The sequence below is a fragment of the Arachis hypogaea genome, chromosome 7 (assembly GCF_003086295.3).
Source record: "Arachis hypogaea cultivar Tifrunner chromosome 7, arahy.Tifrunner.gnm2.J5K5, whole genome shotgun sequence".
Taxonomy (NCBI): Eukaryota; Viridiplantae; Streptophyta; class Magnoliopsida; order Fabales; family Fabaceae; genus Arachis; species Arachis hypogaea.
The window spans coordinates 21274657-21290887 of NC_092042.1; the positions used below are offsets into that span (position 1 = coordinate 21274657).

General features: G+C 33.5%; 1 protein-coding gene across 1 annotated transcript; it reads right to left on the bottom strand.

Annotated features, from left to right (window-relative positions):
* Positions 1-3253: 3253 nt before the first annotated feature.
* LOC112702758 (UDP-glycosyltransferase 87A1) lies at positions 3254-7110 on the bottom strand. The gene is made up of 2 exons (XM_025753925.3): positions 6203-7110; positions 3254-4271 (listed from the first exon to the last, which is right to left on the bottom strand). The coding sequence occupies exons 1-2, from the start codon at positions 6708-6710 to the stop codon at positions 3379-3381; spliced, it is 1401 nt and encodes a 466-aa protein (XP_025609710.1). The 5' UTR covers positions 6711-7110; the 3' UTR covers positions 3254-3378.
* Positions 7111-16231: the final 9121 nt, after the last annotated feature.

Below are 16231 nucleotides of genomic sequence, written 5' to 3' on the forward strand. Positions count from 1 at the left end.
GTATAATATCTTTTATAAATTAACTTTTAAATTTAATATTAATTTATATATGATCTAACATATTTTTAAACAATATACATAATATTTTAAATTTATATTATATAATATAATTAATTTAGTTCTCGACACCGCGCACAAGTCTTAGGCTTAGTTTGTACTAAGCCTTTGCTTTTTAAAAGTAGTTTATGAAAGCTGTCTTTTAAAAGACAGCTTTTTAAAAGCTGCAGCACTTACGTTTGGTAAAATCAAATTAAAAATGGCTTTTAATAAGTACAAGCACCATAATTGTGTTTGGTAAAACAACTTTTAAAAGTTGAAAAAATTATAATAAACATGTTTATAACAAAAAAATAATTTTTTTTTCAAATTCTTTAAAATTTTATATAATATTTTAAAATAATATAAATAGATAGAAGTTCATACCTAATATGTGATAGAGATGTATTTGTGTTGAAATTTGTGAAGATTAGGTTGAAAAATAAAAAATATATAAAGATTGTGTTAGATTTTATGAAGGTTAGAAAGAGAAGTTAGAAATATATAAAGATTTTAATGGCAATATAATAGCGGGAAATATGTGCGGGAAAATGAAAAAAATTTGGTAAGCATAAGCCAGCTTTGAAAAGCTCCCTCCTAGGTGCTTTCAAAAGCACCCCTAACTTTTAAAAACCGCAAGCACAAGCACTTGAGCTTTTTAATTTACCAAACGCAAAATGACGTGCTTGTGCTTTTTAAAAGCACAAGCAACTCCTGAAAAAGCTTTACCAAATCCAGCCTTAATCTAGTAGGTATAATTTTACAATATTAAAACAGATCTTTACCTCTACATATTGGTGCATAGATTAATCCCTAATCATAGAGATATATTATTTTTATGTTTGAATCAAATTTCCTGGAATAACTAATTATAGGAATAATTTCTTAGACAAAATTCTATGCGGTAAAAAAGTAAGTCTTTAATATTTTCATGTCAAGATAACAAAACTTAAGGCATATAAAATTACTATATCTCTCAATTATTTATTTATTTTTTAATAAATTCTTTCTTTTATTAATATTTAAAATATTTTAGAAACAAATATTCTCTCTATATAAGTTATTATTCTATACAAATTTATACAAGTTTTTTTAACTTAATTTATCTCATATCAGGGGCGGAGCTAGATAAAATATTAGAGGGGGCCAAAAATATTTATACAATAAACTAAGACTAAAATAAAATTTTAAGGGGGACTAAACTGAAATTTACATATAATTTACATGTAAAAAATTAAAATTAGGGGAGGCCATCGCCCCCTTTTCCCACCACCTAGCTCCGCCCCTGCCTCATACGCCATTATCTAATTAACTTTTTAATCAACGCGTGAATATATAACTGCCTTTTTCAAAAGGATTTTGTTTCAATTTTCGAATTTTTTCAACGTTTTCGATCTACATTCTCTTCCACCTCTGCATTCTTTGTGTTTCTCATAGTTCATTCTCTACGTTTTTGAAATCAAGCTCTAAAATCAGTTTTGAACAGTTATGTCGTTGTTGAAAATAATGAATAATTCAAATTCAGATTGTCAATTGAACCAGAACGAAGTTGATTATTATTTTGAATCCAATCAAGTGGTTGAGGTGTGATTCAATTCTAGTTAATGTTTTCATTAGTAGTTTATGATTCTGTAGGTGAATAATATTGTTTTTGTTTGTAAAAATTGTTGTTCATCATTGATGGTTTGAATTGAATGTAATGTAAGAGTTCTCCATTAAAGAAAATATTTTTCTGTATTTGCAGCAAATTTCGGTATAACATGAAGATATTTAAGTGTATTGTTTAATAATTTTTGGTGTATGTATGCTGATAAGTTCTGCATAATTTAAAACTCTTCTTTTCCCTTTTCCTCATCTTCTGCTGCTTCTTCTTTTTCTTTTTATCATCATCTTCTTTTTTTATTTATCTTTTTATTTCTTGTTTTATATTCTCAAGTTTCTTCTTATTTTACCCTCTTAATAATAATAAATAAAAATCAAAAAAAGAAGAAAAAGAAATACATAATGCTACAAAATTACTTGGAAGAGGATAAATTTACATTCATTCAACTAAAAGAAAGAAAGAAACAAGAAAAAAAAGAAAAAAATACAATATTAGAGAAAATATTTTTCTATATTTGTAGTAAATTTCGGTGTAACACGAAGATATTTAAATGTATTGTTTAAGAATTTTCGGTGTTTCTGTACTGATAAGTTCTACATAATTCAAAACTCTTTCTCTTTCTCATCTTCTACTACTACTTCTTCTTTTTTTCATCATCATCACCATTTTTTTCTTTTTTTTACTTATTCATCTTTTTCTTTTTGTTTTACCTGTTCAAGTTTCTTCTTGTTTTACTCTTTTAATAAGAATAAAAATAAAAAAATCAAACAAAGAAGAAGAAAAATATATAATGCTACAAAATTATTTGAAAGAGGATAAACTTATATTCATTCAACTAAAAAAAAGAAAGAAATAAGGAAAAGAAGAAGAAAAAAATACAGTATTAGAGGAAATAATTTTCTATATTTGCAGCAAATTTTGGTGTAACACGAAGATATTTAAGTGTGTTGTTTAATAATTTTCGGTGTATGTGTGTTGATAAGTTCTACATCATTCAAAACTCTTCCTCTTCCTTCTCCTCATCTTCTGTTGCTTCTTCTTTTTCATCTTCTTATTTCATTTTTTCATAATTCTTTTCGAATTCAACTTCGCAACTTCCTTCATTTTTTGCGACGATTTTGAGAGATTTTGATCTTTATTTGAATTTTAAACGTTGCGATTTTGATTGAGGAAGAAGAACGGTTTGCGCTATTCAAGAGTTAGAAAAATGTATGTATACACACAATCTAAATTGAGAATTACTTTTGTTAAATTTAGACCAACTTATATAAACTTATACACCAAAAAAATTTGTATATATAGCAATCCTTTTTCAGAAATTAAGAATTGATTTCCAAAAACATGTATAATAAAGCAAACGTATCAATTAATTTATTCTTAAAAATATTAATAATAATTCCAATCAATTTTAGCACTAGACAAACATTTTATTTAGTGCTGGGGTACAATACTCCCAAACATCATATTCAAGAGAACAAAATTTTTTAACATATATATTTCTAACCTTAAAACAACTGGCAACAAAATAATATTGAACTTTTAGAGACTAATTAAAAACATTTTTTTTTTGGTTTAGATGCTACTGCGTAACGCAAGGGGGGGGGGGGATTCATCTTTGTAAAAAGTGACATTTAGATAAATAATTATAGGTATTTTGGAGGAAAAGTTCAATCACAATAATACCTAAAAAATGTTCAAAGCAATTGTAGGCTAATTTTCATCATATATGCATTGGCACACTATAACATGTGCCTCATAAAAGCATTAATATTAGTCTCTGAAGACCCACCATCCATAATTGCTTTTTGGCATATATGTTGAAGAGCTCTAGCCCTTTTCCTCATTTCTCTTCCTTCATCACTATCCAAATCCATAAATTTCCGAATAAGGCCAGCAATTTCATCTCTTGTTATCAAAGCTTCACTTTTAGCATCTTTTTTCACCCTCCACCCAACCTTCCAGTCCTCCACAATGTATTTACAATTCAATGGTTGGTCCATAAATAATGGAAATGAAAGAAAAGGTACACCACAAAACATACCTTCTCTAGTGGAATTCCACCCACAATGGGACCAAAACCCACCAATAGCATGGTGTGACAACACCCTTATTTGGTCACACCATGGCAACAATAGCCCCTTGGCACCACACATCTCCTTCAATTTCGAGTCCTCGTCGCGCTGCACCCACAAGAAACTAACGCCACTTTCCTTCAGGCCAAATGCAATCTCATCAATTTGGTCCCTTGAAGTCGAAAGAAAGCTCCCTTGTGAGACGTAAAGCACCGAGTTTGCCGGTTGGTTGTCTAGCCAATTTATGTAGCCAAGGTCACCCCCAAGGTTGTTGGTGCCTGTAGAGTTAATATTGCTACCATGATCACGGAAATTAGGTAGGACAGGGCCAACAGTGTAGATGGGTATTGTGAACTCTTTCCTCAATGCATCAATTGCTAATGACTCAAGCTCATATATAGAAGGGAATAATAGATACTGTGATTTTTCCATCCATGATACACTGTTCAATGCCAATTGCAAAAGTTTACGGGTACGCCAGCTTGAATCATGGAGTGGAAAATCCGCTAGGCGAATTGAGGTGTTGCCAGGAATGTAATCCACTCGTTTGTCACCATTTTCTGTAATAGTGCAAATCATTCAAATAATTTAGAAAATATTGTAATTAATCTTTGACCATTTTCTAGATATTCAGGCAAGAATAAACATAGTACACTATTAAGATACGATAGTACTGCCCTTTATGCAACAAACAAAATATCCGATATTTTGATGATGATAAAAATATTTGTTATTAGCCAAGTTAGGTTAATCTAGTGGTTAGTTCACTAGTTTGTTTAATTAAGGATTCAAAGTTTAAATCTTTATCTTATGCATGTAGCAATTCATTGATACGTCGGGCTAGGAAATACCGTGAAAAACCAAAATATTGATTATTTTGATTAATAATAAAAATATTTTAAAAATATTTTAAAATACGATAAAAATAATAAACATTATTATTTTTTAAATGATAAAAGACATTTTTATTTAACAAATTATTTATGTATTTAATCTAAAATTTTATAAAAATATTTAAATAACTATTTAAAATACATTAAAAAAGTTGAACAAAAATTCAATCGCTAAAATTTATTTTGTAAAGTATTATTGTCCATTAACAAAAACGAATAACAAGAAAAAATTTACTTAATATAAAATCACTAAATTTTAACGATAAAAATATTTTATTTTATTTTTAATTATTATCGTAAAAAATAACATCAAAATCAAATATTTAAAATATTTTTTAAAAATATATATTTAATATTTAATATATTTATTATATTTTTAAAGATATTGTTATCATTAATAAAAATAAAAAACATTTTTGTCGACGTTTAAAAGACTCCGCAACTATTTTGGTATTACTCAATATTTAATTTTCGTGTTTCTTTATGTAAAATTGTAGGCATTTTTCTAATTACATATTATTTTATGTTCCAGCCCGGTCCAGCTGGCATAATGCCTTGGCCCGAGCGGTCGACTCGGCGGGCATGTGACGCCCAAACTGGGAGGAGGACTTGGACACCACCCTTTCTCCAGCAAAGCGCATGACAGCTGTAAAAGAAAATTTTTAGGAAGGCAGGTCTGCCCTTATGGATCTCGCCCTAGATACGAGATATATAAAGGGAGGGACATACCCAAGAGGTACGCCACGATTTCCTTACTTTTACTGTCATCTGTACAGATTTTGAGTTAGACGTTGGAGTTCTTTTTGCAGGTGGCTCCCCCCTTCTTCAACGCCACAACTCGGGAGATCGCGAAGCTCCAACCACTCCTCGCTCATCGACACCAACTCGGGCGATCCATCAGCAACCCAGATCCACGCCCCCTCCAATCATTATACACTTACAGAACTTCCGACCCGTTCAACACCCGATTAATCGAACATCTTATCATCCTAAGATTTGGTTTGGCAAAATTTTTATTTTAGCTTATAAAAATTAGTTTTTCAAAAATTGTAATATTTATACTTAATAAATTAAATTAAAAATAACTTTTAATAAGTACAAATAATAATAAGTATATCTGATAAATAATTTTTAAAATTTAAAAATTTTATAATAAATTTTTGTATAAAAATTAAATTTAAATATTAATTAATATATAAAATAATATTAAATTTTTTAATTTTGATAAATATAAATTAATTTAAAAATTTTTTAAAAGTATTTTTAAAAATATTCATAATTTTTAAAAGTTGTAAGCTTAAACACAAATTTTTAAATTTACCAAACACAACATAAAATGTTTGTGCTTTTAAACATGTAACTCTTCAAAAAAAAACTTTACTGAGCCAAACTTAAAAATCATTATAATTCATACCTATTGCGGGAATTATTATTATGCTACCATTTTACATCATAGATACATTAAAATTAAATTTAATAATTAATTAAAAATTAGCCACTTTGTTGTCTTAAGATCTTTATAATCGTGGTCCTTGAATAATTGTAATTGCATTACAATTACAGTAATAGTAATAGAAGGTTTGTGGAAAATAACTGACCCGACACATTGACTGGGTAGTCACCATGCTGCTCCAGAAGATGGTAGTGTTTGAGGACCGCGAAAAACGACGCCGACATGGGCCAAAACGACGCCACAGGAAGGTTCCTCTTATTGGCAACCCGAACCACCCAGAACAGGTAACCGTCGGAGACGATGAGATTCGGGGGCGGTTGGAGGCCGTTAAGGAGGTCCTCGAAGGGTTGTTCCATTTTGGTCATAACGGATTCAAGGAAACCGACGAAGTCATTGGCTCTTCCCTCTTCAGAGGGAATAACATTGGGAATTGTGGCGAATCGGAAGTTATTGCGGGGTAGGTTCGGATCCGAGCCCATGAGTCCGAGCCACTCCTCGGTGAGGAGGAAGGTTATGTTGATGTTTGGGTTCTTGGAGAGGAGGAGCTTGGCTAGGTTCATCATTGGGTTGACGTGGCCTCGACCTGGGTACGGAATAGCTAACACGTGGCAGGCGTTGGTTGGTGGAACCGGAGGTGAAGATGGATGATTCATGGAGGTGGAGGTAGAGGATTAACCGATCAAAGGTGTTGTAGCAAGAAGTGGTTGATAAAGGCTGCTAGAAATGGAGTGAGTACTTACTACTTTGTAATAAGTGTATGTTGGAACTTGGAACTCTCTTTATAAGCAAAAGGCTTAGGGTGTTTGGCTTTCAGCACCATAAAATTTTTCTTTAGTAAAAGGTCCTGAGTTTAGAATATAGAATTAGTAAAATATTTTATTGGTTTTAGTAAAAGGGTGTTTGCATTTCAGCACCATAAAATTTGCCTCATCAAGTCGTGAATCTACATTATTTAAATTTCTTCTTAGGAAATGTCTTGTTGCTATCATTCTAAAATCCGTGGCTGCTGCTACAAATAGTTCATCATTGCATATGGGCGCGTCATCAAAGCACAATATAAGCCAATTATTATGCCCCATTTTCATGAAATGAAATAGCTTTTGGGCTGTGGTCAAGATCCGCTTACTCAAAAATTGAAATTTTTTGCTTGCCGTCAATCCGCGTTCATAATTACAGTGAAAAATGTTACATATTTGTTAAGAAGGGATAAAATAGAAATATAGCGGAGCAATTAGAGTTCTAATGGGTCACGATTCTAGGCTTCTATCAAATCAAAGCTAGACTTCTCTTCCTTTCAACCTTCAACCAATTAATTCCTTCCACTTTAAAAAAAAAACAATAAATTAACCCTTAATTATCACCAACTCAATGTGGTGACAAAATAGCAAAGTTGCAAAAATCAAATCAATTATTAAACTGGTCAAATGATTGATTCGGTAGTTTAATGAGTTAAATTATAATTGAATTAGTTTAATTAAATATATAATAAAATTATTAAAAATTTAATATAAAATTTTAAATATTTAAATTTAATAATTTTTAAATTAATAAAATTTAAAATTTTATAATTTTATATAATAATTTATTTATATGTTATTATTAAAAACTTATAAAATAATTTTTTTAAATTAACTTCTAAGTTTTAATCAAATAATCTGCAATAATCTTTAGAATAAACACTTAGAATTTAAAAATAGAAAAATTAGAGAATCCAAAAATAAAAAAATTAAACAAAGGATCCGAACTCAACAATTACACTACCAACAATCCCAATTCAATAATTCAATATACAACAAACATAAAAAATAGCAACTCAAGAATCTGATGAGTTCAATAATTCAGAATCAGTAAAATTAATAAAATAAACAAATACAAATTGAAGCAAAGATAAAATTTAATAGTGTTTACTCATAATTATAAACATTATTAAGTTATTTCAGGTTCCTAAATTATACAAAAATAGAAACTCAAAATTGAACTTATAAGTATTTTCGACAATTATATCAACTAGAATATATTTTATTCAGCAACCAAAATTCAGAATTTAAAATAGTAAAATATAGCAATTCAGAATCATTATAATTAACAAAATAAAAAAAATGAATTACTGAGTATTGAAGAATTCACGACGGCATAGAGACGACAAAGAGTCCACGACGATAGAAGGGTCTACGAGGGCTAGGGTTACGTTCGCACAATCGCACTTTGTACTTTCGCAATGAGCTCGACAGATAGAGAGAGATGGCTTGAAGACAGATGCTTGACGACGAAGATAGAGATGACGACAAAGACAGATGCGGTGACGCCAATAGCAGCTCTAAACCGATCTTTTGGCGACGTGAGGAGAAGAATAGACCTCCGAATGGTGAGGATGGCAATCGCTGGTTGTTACCGTCGACGCCAATAGGGGTTGGGGATGATGGTGGAGGCATGGCTTTGCTATTTGCTCTGATAGGGTTACGCAAATTAGGGTTGGATTTTAGTAAGAGAGAAGAGAGAGGGAGGCGTTGGGTGTTCTGCTTCCAATCTTCTACCTGTTTGGCATTTGGGTTTTCATTTTTTTCTTTTGGGATCAAAACAACACTATTTTGATGTTGAATAGTGAATCGGACCTTCATAAATCTAGACAGTTCAGTCGGTTCACAAGTTAATTGTCGATTCGGCCGATTTTTCACTGATATTTTGCGAGGAGGTTTTAAAAATCAATCAGACTGGTCAAAAGATAGATTCATCGTTAATTCGGTCGAACCGATTAATCTGGTCCAATTTTTAGAGCTTTGCAAAATAGACTCTCGGTAAAAGCAAACAATGAAATTATATCTAAAAGAGTGAATACATAAATTGATTAGTCACCCAAGAAAATACATAATTGATTTTTAAAAAATTGTAAATCGAACATTTTATTTTCTAACAATCTTTTATATACTAAACATTCACAACAATTATATTACTCATTTAAGATAGATTAGTATTTTATCATTTTTATTTAAATTTTTAATATGTATAAAACAACTAAGTTTCTAATAAATTTTATTATACATACAAATTTGATCCCAAAAAATATAACTATATAACAAATTAGTCTTCTTCAGAATGACAAAAGAACTAATTTATTCAAAAAAAAATTATGGTAGATTTATAGATAATAAATATTTGTTATAAACCAAAATGTTTGATTTAATATTTTTAAAAGATCAATTTGGGACTAAATTCCCAAAGTGATGATCCCTAAGATTCACGCGCTATGCCAATTTAGTTTCTAAAATTTCAATTGCACTGTTATCATCTCCGAAATTGATCTTTATGCACTATAATAGTCTTTCGATCCCTTTTCTAACAGTGACTCATCAAATGGAATAACGAGCTAGTACTTTAATACTACACTGGACATGAGTGAAACGATATCATTTTCTTTTGGCGGCCCCAATGAAAGTAGAAATGGCTTTGTTTTGATATATGATGACATTTAAATCGGTTTGCACAAAGCTGGGAGTAAAAAACAAACTATGTCGCTTCATTTGTGTTCAGCGTGGCACGAGAGTGTTAGTATCACTCTGTTTGCTAAGTCACTACTAAAAATGAATTAAGAAACCACTATGATATTTGAAAATCAATTTTGCATACTATAATAGCGTAATTAGAATTTCAATAACTAAATAGAGTAAGACATTTATCTCAAGGACCACTATAAAATATAGGATGATGGAGTGACCTATTGATATATTTTTTATTTTTATTATTGGCTGTTAGAATATATGATAAATATATTCTGACAGATTGTGTATATCATCTTTGTTAAGTGTATATTTAATTTTTCTATATATAGCCTAATTAGTTTCTCTATTTATATCCTAATTATACTCTTGTATTTGGGGTATATAAACAGATTATTCAAATGAAATGGATGAGGGATTAATCTCTTTCATGGTATCAGAGCCCTAGGAAAAGATCCTTATTACCTTTCTTTGTCTTTCGCAGCATAGCTCTCCTCCTCCTCCTCCTCCTCTTCCTCCTCCTCCTCCTTCTTCTTCTTCACCATGTCTGATTCAAAATCTTCTTTTCATCTTGCTCTTACTATATCCAACATCAAGAACCATGTTCCTATCACTCTTGAGATAGAGAATGTACAATATTTCACATGGCTAAAACTCTTTAAGATTCACATACTCCTCCAATGCAGGGTAAGGAGAAGCTGCTTACAACAGAGGAGGAGAAAGAACTTTGGTCAACTCTTGACGCTATGATTCTATAATGAATTTACGCCTCTATATCTTGTGATCGTTTACATACAATTCTTGAACCCGACACCACGGCAATGAAGGCTTGGAATAGATTGCGTGACATATTCCAGGATAACAAACACTCTCATGCCATCACCCTTGAGTATGACTTTACTCATGTATACATGACAAATTTTCTAAATGTCTCTACTTATTGTCAACATCTCAAATCTTTGTCAGACCAACTCAAGAATGTTGGCTCTCTCGTCGACAATAATAGACTTATTCTTCAACTGGTCTTTGGCCTCGCCGATCCCTACAAAGGTGTGGCCACTCTTATTCGTCAAAGTGATCCTTTACCCTAATTCTATCAAGCCCGTTTGATGCTCAATCTTGAAGAGGTCGGCCTTGGTAAGAAGGCGGCACATAACTCCTCATCAGCCATTGTTGCTCATTATTCCAATGGCTCTCATGATATTCCTGATCATGCCTCTTCCAACCACAATATAATGGTGGAAAGAGGAACCAAAACCGCAGTAATAATGGAGGGAAAAATCGCAGTAACAATGGTGGTCATGGAAGTAAAAAGAGGGAACTAACGGAGAGGGTAGTACCGAAAGTGGTCTGATTGGCAGCGGCAACAGCCATAGTATTGGGCAGTAGCCAGTAGATCAGCACCCTCCAACTAATGATCCATGGTCTGTCGGGCAATCGTGGCCCTGGATGGCACCTTGGGCTATACCTCCTTGTCCATATCCTTCTAATTCATGAGCCAGGCCCACTCATGGACAGCAACATCAACCACAACATGGTATACTTGGGGCTAGACCCTAGTAGGCCTACATGGCAGCTCCAACTCTAACTGACATTGAAGCCACAATGCATACTCTTGGTATCACTCCTCCAGATACAAATTGGTATATGGACACAGGTGCCACTTTTCACATGACATCCGCACAAGGTAACCTCACGTCTTATTTCAATCTGGGCAATAAACATGGTATCATTGTTGGTAATAGTCAATCAATTCCAATTCATGGATACGATCACACTAAATTGTCTTTCTCGTGTTCGCCTTTATAATTACATAATGTCCTTCATGCCCCTCACATTGTTAAAAATTTGGTGTTCGTAAAAAAATTTACAACTAACAACTTTATTTCTCTTGAATTTGATCCCTTTGGATTTTCTATGAATGATCTTCAAACGGGGAGGCCGGTAATGCAGTGTGAACATGGGGGCGAGCTTTATCACATCACAAATCCAGTCCCTTCTCAATCAACTTTTGCTGCTTTAGCACCATCTCTTTGGCATGATCGTTTGGGTCAACTGGGAGCACTTATTTTGAACTCCCTTAGGAAGAATAAACTTATTAGATATCATCAAATTAAAGACACTCGTATTTGTCATTCTTATTCTCTTGGAAAATATATTAAGTTGCCATTTTATGTTTCAAATTCTAGCACTATTATGCCATTTGATATTATACATAGTGACCTTTGGACGTCACCTGTTTTGAGTTCATCAGGTCATAGATATTATCTCCTGTTTGTGGATGATTATTCAAATTTTTTGTGGACATTTCTTTTATCGCAAAAATCACAAACTCTTTCCATATTTTTGAATTTCAAGACCTTTATTCGAACCCAATTTGAGTAGACATAAATAATATACACTATGATAATGGCACAAAATTTGATAATGGACCCTTTTGGGACTTTTGTAAAGCAAATGGTCTTTCGTTTCATCATTCATGTCCTCATACATCCCCTTAAAATGGAAAAGTCGAAAGACAAATCCGTACGATTAACAATATTGTTCGTACCTTATTGGCCCATGCTTTCTTTCCTCTTTCTTTTTGGCACCATACTTTGCAAATGACAACTTACCTTCTCAATATTCTTCCTCATAAGCTATTACACTATCAATCTCCTCTTCGCATTCTTTATCAAAAGGATCCGTCTTATTCCCATTTTTGGGTGTTTGGGTGTTTACGTTATCCTCTTATTCCCTCTACAATCATAAATAAACTTCAATCTCGGTTAACTCATTGTGTTTTTTTTGTATCCTTTACATCATCGTGGGTATAAATGCCTTGATTTGTCATCTAAAAAAATCATCATTAGCCATCACTCACGTCCTATTTGATGAGACGCAATTTCTTTTTGCAAAGGTACATACTCCTCAAAATCACACTTATCGATTTTTGGACGATGGGCCATCTCCCTCGTGGTCCATTGACGTTAGGATTTTTTGCTAGTAAAGAATTTGTAAAAATATAGTCGCATTGTGAGTATAGATTCTAAACCAACAGAAAATTCCTTCGTACAAATATTTTGGTTGTCACAAGTAATAAACCCCTGATAAAATTGATAACCGAAGTATTTCAACCTCGGGTCGTCTTCTCAAGGAATTGCAGGAAGGTATGTTCTTATTATTGGTTATGGAAAACAGTGTTTTTGGGGGGTTGAAAAGGTTTTGAACAAGAGAAAGGGATTGCAGGGAATTAATAAATTAATAACTAATAAAACTCTTGGCAAGGTATAAAAACTGGAGGTCCTATCCCAATTATCCTTATCAATTGTGATGAGAATTGGATTTTCCTCCCACTAAGTCAACTTCTAACTATGAAGGTAAGTCAAGTGGAGGAATTAATTTTGATTCCTTAGGTCCTAGTCTTTCCTTGGGAAAGGCTAGAGTTATTAGAACTCGAATTAATTCTTGAAGAATTCCAATTTTCAGTCAACAATGAGTTTGATAACTCAAGAGTTACCAATTAATCAACCAAAGCCAAAAGGGAAGAAAATCTACTCGAATGAAAATAAATTGGATAAAGCTAAAGCATCCATAACATATAAGTCTGAAATATCTCAATTTATATTAAATAAAGAAAATCCTAACATGAATGGCTCATAAGCCAAATAGGCAACATATGTAATACAAGCATTAAAGTATCTGAAAATAAAAGAGAAATATAAAGTAAAAGGAATATTGAACCTGATGAAGAGTTGAAATCCTAAATCCTTTAAGAGGAATTCTAATCCTAAATCCTAAGAGAGAGGACAGAACCTCTCTCTTTAAAAACTATATCTAAAAATCTAAACTTGAATTATGATCTGATATGAATTGATGTCTTCGAGTCTCTGCATGTTCCCTGACTTTAATCTGTGTTTCTGGGCAAAAAACTGGGTTGAAATGCGGCCCAGAATTTGTTCCAGCGACTTCTGTAATTCTGCAGAACGCGCTCGTCACGCGTCCGCGTCGTCCGCGCGTTCGCGTCACTCAGCATTTCTCGTACCACGCGTGCGCTGATGACAAGTCACCATATACCCATTTTTAAGCTAATTTCACTTGTTTCACTAGTTTTTATGCACTTTCTTACACTATAAGTAAGCAATTTAGAGTGGAATTGCATGTTTTATTTGAATCAAACAACCACCCATTAATTAATACTAATTCATGAGGTTTAAGCTAAATTTAATTGATTTTTAATTGATTTATAAACCTTGTGAATTTAGTGATACTTTGATTGGTTGTTTTGATTAATTGTAGGTGAAGAAAAGAAGAAAAGAAGGAAGCGTGGCTTAAGAAGTGTGGCCAAAGGAAGAAAATAGTGTGGCAAAAGAAGAAGAAGTGTGGCGCATGAAAGGAAGGAAGCCACACTGCTCTCCACAAGAGCACACTGCTCTCCAAGGGAGCACAACAATGAACCAAGCATGCAAGGCTTCACTGCGCTGCCCTCCTTGAGAGCGGAGCACAATTCTAGGCCAAGAAACAAGGAAAGGAAAAATTCTGCCCTGCCCTCCTCAAGAGCAATTTCGGGCTCCTCATGGAAAAATTCAAGAAAAAATCAACTCCAAGTGCCACCCATGGGTTTCGAACCCAAGCACATGAAGGGAAGGAAGTAGCGCCACTCACAAAGGAAAATGAGCCACACTTAGCTAAAAGGGTACCTCCAAGGATCGAACACAAGACCTCTAGGAAGCCAAGCACTAGGCGCTATTTTGGTGCCAAGGAAACCAAGGAAAAAGGCAGCTTGCTTCCCCCACCAAGTTTCGAACTTGGCACCTCACCCAAGAACAAGGAAAGCGCTGCCCACAAGGAGGGCAGAGCAGCATTCCTTGGCACACAAATGAGGCACAATTGACACGGCCAGAAGCTTGGGCACGCGCAGCACTTTGACACGGGCAGGGAGGCAAGGCACGCAGCATGACACCACTGCCCTGCTCTCCACAAGGGCAGGGCAGCATCCTGATGCCTCTCCCACACTTGGCACGCTAATTGGATCCCCATGCAAGGCTTCCCTGCTCTGCTCTCCACAAGAGTAGAGCAACCTCCTGGGAGCAAGATGGGTTGAATTTCACTCAAAAATCCAACTTAATTCATTTCTTCACCAAATCAAAAAGCCCACTCAAAATTCTTAGATCCAAAATAGAAAGTGTATAAATAGGTGTTAGTTAGAATTAGAAAAAGGAGCTTACTTTCATTTTAATTTTCATCCTTAGTTAACTTGAGAGCTCACTTTCCATTTTTCTGTTTTCTGCAATAGCTTGAGAATTGGAGGAGAGAATTCCCTTCTTCTTCCTCTGATTTTTTTTTGTTTTCTTTACTGGGTTTTGTTTGAGTCTTGAGTGTGAAGAATTGAGGAACTTCTGTCTCAATCTCCATTTAAGATCTCTTTGATTTTCTTACTGCATAATTGAGTTAAATTTCATTTCCTTTACTGCTTCAATCTTGAATTCTCTTTACTTGCTTTGTGAACTTGGATCTAGGAAGGCAATTGAGATCTAGACTCTGCTATCTAGTCTCTGGAGTCATGAGATCTAATTTTCATTTTGGTTCTTCTGCTGAACCACTGCTGCAATCACATTTTCGCTTTCTGTTTGAGTTCTAGTTAATTTCAGTTCATCTCTTGCTTTGTTAATTGCTGCAATTTAATTTTTCTTGCTTAAATTTTGAATTTCCAGTCCTCAAATCCCTTTTCTTTTCAAGCAATTTATATTTCTTGCACTTTAAGTCATTGCAATTTACATTTCTTGCACTTTAAGTTTCAGTCATTTAATTTCTTGTTCTTTAAGATTCAGTACCTTTACTTTCAATTCTCTTTAATTTCTACAATTCATCCTTCTCCCTTTACATTTCCTGCTATTTACTTACTGTCGGATACAAAATCACTCAAATCAATCTTTGTTTGCTTGACTAAATCAATCACTAAACTAAAATTTCTCAATCCTTCAATCCCTGTGGGATCGACCTCACTCATGTGAGTTATTATTACTTGATGCGACCCGGTACACTTGCCGGTGAGTTTTGTGTTGGATCGTTTTCCACACATCAAGTTTTTGGCGCCGTTGCCGGGGATTGAAATAGATTGACAATGATTAAGTGAAGTGGAGATCTAGATCAAGCATTTTTTTCTTTTGTTCTTAACTAACATATTAACTGTTTGACTAGTTGCCTAAGCTAACTAAAACTTCATTCTAGCAATAGATTGAAGTTTCACTGGTTTTCTGGTTCTGTGTGTTTCTTGTGGTGTGTTTGTATGTCAGGTACAGGGAGAGCTTCTCCTATTTTCTCTGAAACTGACCAAAGAACTCTTCAAAGGTTGAGAAGAGAAGCTAGAGGGAAGGCTGTTGTTGGAGAAGAAGAGTCAGAAGAAGAAGAAGAAGAATTCCATGAGATGGAAGGAGATCGTCCAGAAAGAGGGGCCAACAATAACCCACAACAGAGGAGAGTACTGGCCTCCTATACATTTGCAAATGCTAGACATTGTGGGAGTAGCATTCTTACCCCTAATGTCAATGCAAACAACTTTGAACTGAAGCCACAACTCATCACATTGGTCCAAAACAACTGCTCTTTTGGAGGAGGGCCATTGGAGGACCTGAACCAACATCTATCCACTTTCTTGAGGATTTGTGACACAGTTAAAAGCAATGGAATGCACCCTGACA

Bases quoted from the DNA above. Each gene is read 5' to 3' on its own strand.
- LOC112702758 (XM_025753925.3), bottom strand. From the start codon at position 6,710: ATGAATCATCCATCTTCACCTCCGGTTCCACCAACCAACGCCTGCCAC. The intron at 4,272-6,202 runs GTCAGTTATTTT...GCACTATTACAG, and splicing joins CTACCCAGTCAATGTGTCGG to AAAATGGTGACAAACGAGTG.